Source organism: Oncorhynchus clarkii, chromosome 5 (assembly GCF_045791955.1).
Source record: "Oncorhynchus clarkii lewisi isolate Uvic-CL-2024 chromosome 5, UVic_Ocla_1.0, whole genome shotgun sequence".
Classification (NCBI taxonomy): domain Eukaryota; kingdom Metazoa; phylum Chordata; class Actinopteri; order Salmoniformes; family Salmonidae; genus Oncorhynchus; species Oncorhynchus clarkii.
The window spans coordinates 6867033-6879955 of NC_092151.1; the positions used below are offsets into that span (position 1 = coordinate 6867033).

The 12923-nt window shown below is 41.0% G+C and overlaps 1 protein-coding gene across 1 annotated transcript in view; it reads right to left on the reverse strand.

Annotated features, from left to right (window-relative positions):
- Positions 1-12923, reverse strand: part of LOC139408280 (E3 ubiquitin-protein ligase rnf213-alpha-like) — a 99907-nt gene that overhangs the window by 25202 nt on the left and 61782 nt on the right. The window contains exons 36-48 of the mRNA XM_071151984.1: positions 12712-12853; positions 12347-12544; positions 10799-10929; positions 10537-10694; positions 8380-8586; positions 4909-5096; positions 4192-4312; positions 3976-4073; positions 3294-3448; positions 2908-3069; positions 2717-2819; positions 2503-2617; positions 1853-2066 (exon numbers count right to left, since the gene is read on the reverse strand). Coding sequence (XP_071008085.1) covers positions 1853-2066; positions 2503-2617; positions 2717-2819; positions 2908-3069; positions 3294-3448; positions 3976-4073; positions 4192-4312; positions 4909-5096; positions 8380-8586; positions 10537-10694; positions 10799-10929; positions 12347-12544; positions 12712-12853 — 1992 coding nt within the window. The remainder of the gene's footprint in view (positions 1-1852; positions 2067-2502; positions 2618-2716; positions 2820-2907; positions 3070-3293; positions 3449-3975; positions 4074-4191; positions 4313-4908; positions 5097-8379; positions 8587-10536; positions 10695-10798; positions 10930-12346; positions 12545-12711; positions 12854-12923) is intronic.

Sequence of the window (12923 nt, forward strand, 5' to 3'; positions counted from 1 at the left end):
ACCCAATGCCTGAATGAAAACACTATAAACCAGATCAATGATACCCAATGCCTGAATGAAAACACGATATAAACCAGATCAATGATACCCAATGCCTGAATGAAAACACGATATAAACCAGATCAATGATACCCAATGCCTGAATGAAAACACTATATAAACCAGATCAATGATACCCAATGCCTGAATGAAAACACGATATAAACCAGATCAATGATACCCAATGCCTGAATGAAAACACTATATAAACCAGATCAATGATACCCAATGCCCTGAATGAAAACACTATATAAACCAGATCAATGATACCCAATGCCTGAATGAAAACACTATAAACCAGATCAATGATACCCAATGAATGAAAACACGATATAAACCAGATCAATGATACCCAATGCCTCAATGAAAACACTATATAAACCAGATCAATGATACCCAATGCCTGAATGAAAACACTATATAAACCAGATCAATGATACCCAATGCCTGAATGAAAACACTATATAAACCAGATCAATGATACTCAATGCCTGAATGAAAACACTATATAAACCAGATCAATGATACCCAATGCCTGAATGAAAACACTATATAAACCAGATCAATGATACCCAATGCCTGAATGAAAACACTATATAAACCAGATCAAAGATGCCCTGAATGAAAACACTACATAAACCAGATCAATGACACCCAATGCCTGAATGAAAACACTATATAAACCAGATCAATGATACCCAATGCCTGAATGAAAACACTATATAAACCAGATCAATGATACCCAATGCCCTGAATGAAAACACAATATAAACCAGATCAATGATACCCAATGCCTGAATGAAAACACGATAAACCAGATCAATGATACCCAATGCCTGAATGAAAACACTATATCAACCAGATCAATGATACCCAATGCCTGAATTAAAATACTATATAAACCAGATCAATGATGTGAATCCTCACTGTTTGCATAGATAACCAAGTACCAGCCAGCCTCTCATGATTACATTGTTAATACCTTCTGTCATGTGAAATTTCACACAGATTGGGTAGAGTATGTGTATAGACAGTATAGAATTTTTGGGTATATGATTGCATCAGAGTATAGACCATTTTTTACTTAATCTAGATAGGGTTGCATAACCCTATATTCCCAAGGATTTTAGAAATAAGTAGGTAATTACCAGGTCATTTTTGGAAATCTATGGAAACCTTAGGAATTTCTACGTAAGTTATTTTAGACTTGATCTGCGTGCCCCCTTTATCTATGAGCGAAACGTAGACAAGGGCTCATCAAGGGACAGATCAAAAACCAAGTTCACGTTCTTGTAGGTTGAGACAAAAAAAGGCAGCAGAAATGACTGAGAGAATGCTGGCCATGTCATTGACTGGGGCGGCAGGTAGCCTAGTGGTTAGATAAACAAGGCAGTTCTTTGTTCAGGATTTGTTCTTAACTGACTTGCCTTTATTTAACTAGGCAAGTCAGTTAATAAGAACAAATTCACATTTACAATGATGGCCTACCGGGGAACAGTGGGTTAAACTGCCTGTTCAGGTGCAGAACAACAGATACTGTGTAGTTTTTGTCAGCTCAGGGATTTGAACTTGCAACCTTTTGGTTACTAGTCCAACACTCTAACCACTAGGCTACCCTGCCACCCCAAATGAAGGTAAAATATACTGTAGACAGTAATATATGTAGCTAGAATACATTAAACCAGTATACATACCATGCCTGGAGACAATAAATAGCTTTTGGGTTAACCGGTTACAAAAAAACTACTATATACACAGTATTTGTTTTCGCTATGGTTATGTATCATTTTGGGAAAAAAATGGAATGAAGTACCTGTGGCACTCAACCGTTGTTTGTCTCCCAATAGATTCCCAGCCATATCCAGACACATGCGTAACCTGGCCACCTGCTGGAAGCACTCTATAGTGGCCATCTGTCTAGACGCAGCGCCTGAGCGCAGGAAGTCACTCAGGAAGGCGCTCTCATTCTGCAGACACTCCTGCTGCGACACCATTGTGCGACACTGCATCTTCTCATGCAAGGAGTCCTGGAGGAACAACGGGGATATCAGATGATATCAGTGAAATGAGTCAGATTACGCCACGACGGGTGACGTTATTCCTCGCACTGAAAGACGCTCGATGAGCTAAAAATAAAAACAGCTGAGCAATGACGGGCATGATATTTTCAGTTAATATACGCAATTTAACAGACACTTTTATCCAAAGGGACTTCCAGTCATTCGTGTAATAATTCATTTTCTATTAATGCCCCAACAGGAATCAAAACCACGACCCTGGTGCTGTAAGGGCTCTCTACCAACTGAGACACACAGGACGGTTTACCTAATAACCCATCCACTGTTTGGGAACATTTGTACTAATTCAATGGCTCTAACATTTTATCAACAGTGCATAATGATCTTCACAATCAGATAAATGCTGACTTCTATTGCAAATTGAAACGTGAAATTGTGTTCATACCTCCATGCAGTTTATGTATAGGGAATAAAGTTCTGTTTTTCTTGATTCCTCCAAGATGTCACTCTTCTCAACTTCGGTCAGATGCTGCTGCAGGTGACCTTTGACATCATCAAAGCTTCAAGACAAAACACACAGAAACCCCATTCAATTAACATTATCTTGATAAACTTAACCCCATGAAATAAAAAGCGGACAACCAGCACTTGTAACTCACCTGTACTTGAGCAGGAGTTTCAGCACTACTGACCAAACCACTGGACTTTTATCCACATCAACACCGAAGGGAGAGATTGCCTTGGTTGGTCTGCGAAAAGGTCCTGGTAAAGAAAACGGATGTAAGAAATAGAAAAAAAACACACATTTCTCCATCATGCTGATACAAGCTGTCAGACAGCAGGAGGATACCTCTGATATTGAGGGCAGACTGAGCCTCCACCATGAGTAAGTTCAGCAGGTGGAAGAGCAGGTGAAGCAGTTTGATGAATAACAACCAAACCGATCCAACGAACCACTGGATGTTGTCCACGGACTGATCAAAGCGAGAGCGCCTCTGAATCTGTCGACGTCCTGGCCGAGAGGGAAACAAAATAACACACAAACATTAGATTTGCGAACACTGAAGGGACACAATGGCCTGTCCCTCCCCCCCAAAAAAACAAAGCCCCAGTTGACCTTCTGGGTCTGAAGATCTGATGGAATTTGTGGGACTTTTGCCATATTGTTTTACACTTATCGCGGAATTTAAGGGGTTGTTTTTGCCTGGGACAATCCGTCAGACGGAAGGAGGGTACCTGTGATGACAGGACAGGATCGAGCCTCCACTGTGAGGAAGGACAACAGGTGGAGGATGATGGCCGTACAGGGCGGACAGTTGTCCTTGAAGCAAACCGTAGAAACCAGGTCAATGAAGAAAGCACTGCACTTCTTCTTAAACTGCTTGGTATTCCTGCACAATAAAACAATGAAAAGACATGGGTTCGTGTCCAAAACGGCCATTTCAGTTCAGGATAAACCGAAGGTACACGTCGTTGTGAAGAGTGACATTTAAAATGTTCGAATTGGTGCTTCAACTCTGAATTAAAACCTTTACTGATGTCACCAATAGCCACTCACCCATTATCAAGATTTATCTGTGTTGCCGATGCGTGCTAGCGACAGAGAATCTTTGAAAATCAATTGAATCGATTCAACACGAGATTAACTAAGATGTACTGAAGAACATTCCACTCTCCCATAGACTCCTGTCTAAATCTACCTTGTACAGTACACACAGGATTTACAGGAAGTAATCTGATTGGTTTATTCATCTTTCAAGCTTCTCTGACGCTAGCACACAGTGGTTTGCATGGCTATTAAGAGTGATAATCGGCGTTATGGTAATTACATTTAGAATCGTCAGTGGTAAATCAAGCAGTATTTGACTAACTGAAACGTAACCTTAATGATTTAAATCGTCAACATGAGTTTCCTCACCATTTGTTTTCAACTGCTTCTTCTCTGCAGGCCTTAAGTATATTGAGTACTTCCTCAAACGCCTGTTTCATTTTAACGTCGGCATCCCTCTCCAGTACCTTGATTAATTAAGAAGAGTTAAAAAAAAAAAAAAAGAATTAAAATGCAATTTTATGTTATGCAATTTCTCTACATTAGATTAAATACAAACAGAGAAGAGGATAAGATGAATCTCACGTGGCACAAGCGTCGTACAGATGCCAAAACGAAAGGCTTCAGCCTCTTGTCCACTTTCTCGACGCCCAGCAACAAGTGCTCCACAAATAGAGACAGGACGAAGATACGATTCCATCTGCTCCTACAGGGACCAGAAAACAACCACTCATGTTGTAGCAGCAACTAAGGAATCTTATGTACATGTACTGGAATGTGACTTTTTCCATGTACAGAACAGTAGTTAACAGTTACCTATATATTAATGTACAGAACAGTAGTTAATTACCTATATATTAATGTACAGAACAGTAGTTGACAGTTACCTATATATTAATGTACAGAACAGTAGTTAATTACCTATATATTCATGTACAGAACAGTAGTTAATTACCTATATATTAATGTATAGAACAGTAGTTAATTACCTATATATTAATATATAGAACAGTAGTTGACAGTTACTTAGCTCGATCGTGTAAATGCAATAGAAGGCAGGTTTACATGTTTGTGTAAAGCATAATGTCCTATGGGATTAAATATAGTAAATAATATAAATATTGTATTTTAAATGTATAGTAGGTCTGGCGTGTCATCTTCGCCGTCCATCCTGTTTGTAACGTGTAATAACGGGTATGATGTGTTGTTTGTGTCATTTATGTAAGGCGATGCCTAAGGACGGCTAAATTTACATCTTCGGACGGACAATTATTATTTATATTCTAATCCCGTTGAACTCACTGGACTCTGCAGACCATGGCCTTGCTTCTCTCCCCATAGTGTCTACGACTCTCCTCAGAGCAGACCAGCTCTATGGGCACCTGGAGTCTCTTGACCTGCCTGAGCCAGTGTAGCCGCTGGGCATCTGTGTCCAGAGCCTGAGGCTCCAGGTGTTCCACACAGGCCAAGGCCGCATACACGTCCAGGACCTGGCGAGCAGTGAGGGATAGAGGATAATGCTGAAAACACCCCTTTAGATATAGTGAGGGATAGAGGATAATGCTGAAAACTCCCTTTAGATATAATGAGGGATAGAGGATAATGCTGAAAACACCCCTTAAATATGGGGAGGGATAGAGGATAATGCTGCAAATACCCCTTTAGATATAGTGAGGGATAGAGGATAATGCTGAAAACGCCCTTTAAATATAGTGAGGGATAGAGGATAATGCTGAAACACCCTTTAAATATAGCGAGGGATAGAGGATAATGCTGCAAATACCCCTTTAGATATAGTGAGGGATAGAGGATAATGCTGTAGAATACCCCTTTAGATATAGCGAGGGATAGAGGATAATGCTGTAAAACACCCTTTAGAGAGTGAGGGATAGAGGATAATGCTACAAAAAACACCCTGTAGATAGTGAGGGATAGAGAATAATGCTGCAAAAACCCTTTAGATAGTGAGGGAAAGAAGATAATGCTGAAAAACACCCTTTAGATCAGGGGTGTCAAAGTCAAATGGACGGAGGGCCAAATAAAAAAATCAGCTACAAGACGAGGGCCGGACTGTTCGAATGTTCATTGAAAAATTTTTAAATGACGCATATAGTCTAGTGAACCTAATTGAACCTACTGAAAACCTAACAAATATATTACAATATGATCAGATAAATAAAGCAATATTTTCTTATGGCTCTGTCAGTAATCTTTAATTTTCAACAGACACAAAAGACAAATTTCCTTTATATAAATATCCCCATAACATGAACATTAAATGAAAGAAACCGGTATTCAAGGCACCATCAGTAGACTATATTTTCTATTTTAGCAAAAGTGGGCTAAATTTACTTCAAAGAAAAAACAATAATAGCAATTTTCTATCATCCACTCAACTGAAATATTTTTAAAATATAATTGGATTGAAATACAAAAAAATAAAGTGCAAAAATCTATTAATCAAAAACAACACTTTGTTTAAGGAGAAGTAACATGCAGTGAAAACAAATATTAAATTTTAACTTTTAAACTTGAACTGAGTAAAAACTCTAAATATGTGATTGCACAGTAATGTTCACTTGTTTGAGGTTGAGGGTGATACTTGGTGGTGTCCCATCTTTTCCACAAGTTCATCAATGTTCGGGGTAAGGCTCTGAGCTGAAGAAATCCTCAGAATTGAGTGGAGGTGTTCAGCAGTAAGTCGACTTCTGTGTGATGTTTTGTTCAGGTTCATCAAAGAAAACAGTTGTTCACACAGGTATGTGCTGCCAAACATAGACAACGTTTGAGCAGCCTGGATGCGCAGCTGGGGCATTGTGCCGGGGAGGAAACGGGCGAACTCCGCAGCACCCACTGCCGCATATTTTGCCCTCAGTGCATCATTGCATTGGAGGTCAATCAACTCCATTTGGAGGTTTGGTGGTGAGCTTTCCACGTCAACAGCAAATGGGTTACCGAGCAGTTCCAACCTGCTTTTTTGTGCTTCAAAGTCAGCAAATCGGCGTCGAAAGTCAGCGGCAAGCATACCTATTTTATCAGCCAACTGTGTGCTCGGGAACGCACTGGTAGAGAGCTTCTCTTTCATGGTCTGGCAGCTGGGAAAGTGGCTCAAATTTTCTTTCCGCATCTGCGTCTCCCACAGAGTCAGTTTGGTTTTAAATGCCTTCACTGTACTGTACATATCAGAGATGACACGATCCCGACCCTGCAGCTGCAAGTTTATTGCATTCAGATGACTCGTAATGTCACACAGAAAAGCCATTTCACACAGAAACATTTCGTCTCGGAGTTGTGTTGTGTCTTTCCCTTTGCTGTCCAAGAACAGACAAATCTCCTCACGAAGCTCGAAACATCTTTGAAGCACCTTTCCCTGGCTTAGCCATCGCACCTCTGTGTGATAAGGCAAATCACCATGCTCCGTTTCTAACTCCGTCAGAAATGCCTTGAACTGGCGGTGATTCAAACCTTTGGCTCTGATAAAGTTAACTGTGCGCGTGATGATGCTCATTACATGCTCCATTTTCAAGGCTTTACCGCACAACGCTTCCTGGTGTATGATACAATGATAAGCTGTCAGCTCACCTGTCGCGTTTTCCTCTTGCATCTTTTCCCGTATCTTCGCCACCAGTCCGCTCCTGTGTCCACACATCGCAGGTGCTCCGTCGGTTGTCAAACCCACGAGTTTTTCCCAAGGCAGCTCCATCTCATTTACACATCTTGACACCTCTTCATACAAATCATGCCCCGTAGTTGTGCCATGCATAGGACGTAAAGCCAAAAACTCCTCTGTCACGCTTAGGTTGGAGTCCACTCCGCGGATGAAAATTGACAACTGGGCAATGTCAGAAATGTCGGTGCTCTCATCCACAGCCAAGGAATATGCAATAAAATCTTTTCCCTTTTTCACAAGCTGCTCTTTTAGATTGATGGACAACTGGTCTACTCTCTCGGCAATGGTGTTTCTGCTCAGACTCACATTTAAAAAGAGTTGCCTTTTTTCTGGGCAAACTTCGTCACAAACTTTAATCATGCAGTTTTTGATGAAATCCCCCTCCGTAAATGGCCGGGCTGATTTAGCGATCTCTTCTGCCAAAATAAAACTGGCCTTGACAGTTGCGTCCGCGTGTGTGTCCGCGTGTTTCGTTTCATAATGTCGTCTCAGATTATACTCTTTCAGTACCGCCACACTTTCTCCACACAGAAGACACACAGGTTTTCCAGCTACCTTCGTGAACATATACTCCGACTCCCACCTTGTTTGAAACCCCCGGTTCTCAGTATCCACCTTCCGTTTTGCCATTTTTGATGGGTATCTGAAAGTTAATTTTACTGTGATGCTGACGACTGCTGTGCCAATAAATATTGAAATGAAGCAGCCTACTGCTCGGTGCGTCACCTTTGCATTGTGGGAAATGTAGTATTGGTGCGTGTAAAAGATCTGCGGGCTGCCGGCTTGCTGCGGGCCGGTTCTAATAATAAATCAAGATCATCCCAGGGGCCGTAAAAAACCTTCTTGCGGGCCGGATGTGGCCCGCGGGCCTTGACTCTGACATATGTGCTTTAGATACACGTGTATAAACTCACAGCATCATGTACATTATTTGAGCAACTATTGACGTCCTTTATGCAAACAGTGACCGTTAACAATAAGAGTTGGCTAGGCAACGAAACAGGCTTTTTTCCCCCCTTCTTACTTTTACCGTACTTGTATTGATATCAATTGGGCCTTTTTTTATTTTTACATGATAATGCAGTACCCTAGTATATACTCACCAGCTCCATCCCTTCTCTGATGTGTGTGTTCGCCAGGAGGCCCTGACCCACTCGGGGGATGCTGATCATTCTGGACAAGTTCTGTAGGCGGTTCTTAAACTGGTTGTAGGCATCATGGACCCAGGGCAGAGAGGCCACCTCCGTACACACAGCATCATGACCTAGTCGCAGCTCGTTCACACAACAGGTCAAGGCGCCACAAAGGAGCTAGATTGTTGCGTACAGACACACACACACGCACACACACACACACCTCGAGATATTACACATCCCTCTTGACAACCTGGAATGAACTTTGGAAAAATAATCTGTATTTTCCCTATATTAATTTAGCTGCTAAATCATGGCCTCCACTCTATTTAAAAAAAAAAACAATTTTCTACATTGTAGAATAATAGTGAAGACATCAATACTGTGAAATAACACATATGGAGTCATGTAGTAACCAAAAAAAGTGGTAAACAAATCCAAATATATTTTATATTTGAGATTATTCAACGTAGCCACCCTTTACCTTGATGACAGATTTGCACACTCTTGGCATTCTCTCAACCAGCTTCATGTGGTAGTCACCTGGAATGCAATTTAATTAACAGGTGTGCCTTGTTAAAAGTTAATTTGTGGAATTTCTTAATGCGTTTGAGCCAATCAGTTGTTTTGACAAACTAGGGGTGGTATACAGAATAAGTCTATATTATGGCAAGAACAGCTCAAACGAGCAAAGAGAAATGACAGTCCATCATTACTTTAAGACATGAAGGTAAAGAACTTCAAGTGCAGTCGCAAAAACCATCAAGCACTATAATGAAACTGGCTCTCATGAGGACCGGCACAGGAAAGGAAGACCCAGAGTTACCTCTGCTGCAGAGGATAAGTTCGTTAGTGTTACCAGCCTCAGATTGCAGCCCAAATAAATGCTTCACAGAGTTCAAGTAACAGACACATCTCAACAGCAACTGTTCAGAAGAGACTGCGTGAATCAGGCCTTCAATTTCTGCAAAGAAACTACTACTAAAGGACACCAATAACAATAAGAGGCTTGCTCGGGCCAAGAAACACGAGCAATGGACATTAGACAAGACCAAATTTGAGGTTTTTGGTTCCAACCGCTGTGTCTTTGTGAGACGCATAGTAGGTGAATGGATGATCTCTGCATGTGTGGTTCACACTGTGAAGCATGGAGGAGGAGGTGTGATGGTGCTTTTCTGGTGACACTGTCTATGATTTATTTAGAATTCAAGACACACTTAACCAGCATGGCTACCACAGCATTCTGCAGAGATACGCCATCCCATCTGGTTTGGGCTTAGTGGGAATATTATTTGTTTTTCAACAGGATAATGACCAACACACCTCCAGGCTGTCTAAGGGCTATTTGACTAAGAAGGAGAGTGATGGAGTGCTGCATCAGATGACCTGGCCTCCACAATCACCGGACCTCAACCCGATTGAGATGGTTTGGGATGAGATGGACTGCAGAGTGAAGGAAAAGCAGCCAACAAGTGCTCAGCATATGTGGGAACTCCTTCAAGAATGTTGGAAAAGCATTCCAAGTGAAGCTGGTTGAGACAGCAAGCGTGTGCAAAGCTGTCATCAAGGCAAAGGATGGCTACGTTGAAGAATCTCAAATATAAAACATATTTTGATTTATTGTAACACTTTTCTTTTGGTTACTACATGATTCCATATGTGTTATTTCATAGTTTTAATGTCTTCACTATTATTCTACAATGTAGAAAATATAAAAAATAAAGAAAAACCATTGAATGAGGAGATGCATGGGGCCCCCATTATTTTGTTATAATTTTTCGAGTCACTTAAATAGCATAAGAACACGACATAGAAACTGTCAATTTTTTAAATTTGACCTTTATTTAACTAGGCAAGTCAGTTAAGAACAAATTCTTATTTTCAATGACGGCCTACCAGGGAACAGTGGGTTAACTGCCTGTTCAGGGCAGAATGACAGATTTGTACCTTGTCAGCTCGGGGGTTTGAACTTGCAACCTTTCGGTTACTAGTCCAATGCTCTAACCACTAACCCTGCCGCCTCAAAATGTCCCAACCCCTCTCTCTATGCCAACCTTGCCACCGCAGCTGAAAAATCTCATAGGGGAAACACTGAATCATGGCCGAAAGTGCAAAGAGAAATCCAACCTGTAGGTCCTCTGCACAAGTCACATTCATGGTCATGGTAATGAAATCCTGCAGGTATCTGTGGAAAAGCTCTGTCTGCATCTCATCGTCCGCTATCGCAATGTAGCGGCCCAGAGGAGTCTTCCCAAAAAACTCCTCCAACTGCCTCTGACTTTGGCCTGTCAAACAATTGGGAAACAAAAAGAAATTGTAACAGTGCAATGCATAGGTTACACTATGATGACGACCCCCCTCCCACAGATGTGTTCTGATAAGCTACTACCTTCATGTTGCAGAGCATAAATCCAGAGCTCATTCAGGTAGTCCTTGATCCTCCAGCTGAAGGGCATGATGCAGCTGATATTCTTGTCTATTGGGATGTTATTCTGGACCAGGAAGGTCTTGGACGTAGCACTGGGACAAGGTGAGGTTGATTTACAATGGAATTACATTTAAAAAAAATGTAAGGCAGGGGAGTCATTTCCCCCCCCCCCCCCCCCCCCCCCCCCCCAAAATGGTTGATTCCCAATTCCTAACAGTAGTGGGAATCAGAATAGATTCCTTTACGAGGAATCAATTATTTTTCAAGAATCGATTCCTGCCACTTTAAAAATGGTACTTTCCATCAAATTTCAGGTTTTGTGAGTGTTATTATTTTTTGTTGGTTGTGTGCAATTTTGATAATGGCACATGGGTTCAGGTAGAAAATGTATATTTTCCATTCCTATAAATAGCAAATACATATTATTATACTTGTGTGAACATTGTTTTGTAACGCGTTTGCTATGGAATCAACTCTTGGAATCGATTTCCAAATCCAGGAATCAACTCTGGAATCGATTTCCAAATCCAGGAATCAACTCTTGGAATCGATTTCCAAATCCAGGAATCAACTCTTGGTATCGATTTCCAAATCCAGGAATCAACCAGGAATCAACTCTTGGAATCGATTTCCAAATCCAGGAATCAACTCTTGGAATCGATTTCCAAATCCAGGAATCAACTCTTGGAATCGATTTCCAAATCCAGGAATCAACTCTTGGAATCGCTTAAATATTTCTGGATATCAACAACCCTAAGAATAGGGCACTGAGACGTCTAGCCTTGTCGCCAGACTGATTCTGTTTTGGACATAGCAGGAATAGAACCCAGGCTAATGCATTCCAGAGAGTTGGGATTCCCATTCCATTTAAATTCAGAAAGTAAACCAAATTCCAATTCCACATTTTCCATATTACCATCACCACAATGGGAACAAGAAGGCATGTATGTGTATGGCTCAAACACGGAAAACAAAAATGGAATATAATGTTGGCGGATAAAGTTCAGAATGACACAATTTAATGTGTACAACGTTTGAAAGACCTGCGTCACTAAACTGAGAGCTTTGATGTTTCTAAAAAAGTACGTATTTCTGTGTTTTTGGAGCCTTTGTTCATGTTTTATCCCCCCGAAACGGCAAAATAAACCCGAGGAAGTCTATCGCTGGTGGGGTACCTTCCTCAAAACTAAGTGACACCTGGTAAAAAAAAAATAAAAAAAATAAAAAAAAAAAGCTAACTTGTCCTTTAATTTAGGTTATAGACCAGCCATGGTGGAGTAAATAAATGTCAATAACCAATATACTGCAAAGAAGATCTAAGGATAAGTGACATATACATCTCTAAGTAGCTGAGCAGAGGCAGGCACACTCACAAGATTTGGTTCTGGGTGCCGAGACGAAGAACATACAACTGTACGTGATTAAAACGTCGTCCAATTAAAATGTTACGTTTTCACAATGAATAAGACCATAGAGAAAACAATGCTCCTTGTCACTGAGGCCACTTACTTGTTGTCCACACTAGAATAGGGAAAGGGAACGTCGAGTAGTTTATCGTCTCCAAAGATGTCTAACCACAATTTTTTTATTGGCTCTTCAGAGTTGGTGTCCAGCAGGAGGTCGAGATTACCATCACGGTCAATGACAGAGACCAGCTGTGCCAAAAGTGGAATGACCACCGCCTGTAGTCGCTTCCAAAGGGTTTGTCTGTTAAAGCACAAAACTAGCTTAGTAAGGAACTGAGTAAACAGCTACATTGTGTTATTCAAGTCTAGAAAATTATTTTTCCCAGTAAATATTTTGACATCTTTCACAAGCATACATACGGATGGGGTTTGTGTCTCTCAATTCATTGGTGAATAGTGCTCACTCACCTAAATGTCCCCCCCTCATGCAAGGCATCAATGTTGGAAGCCTCACTGATGACCCAGTTTTTTGTTAAGTTAGTGTTTTTTTCCCGGGTTTCCAGTAAAGAGTGGAGCCGTCTCTTAACAATTCTCAGAAATCCAGCTGTTCCTTCAACGTGAATTAGAAACAGTCGGATTAATGTGAACGGATAACATTACTAAAAAAACAACAACAACAA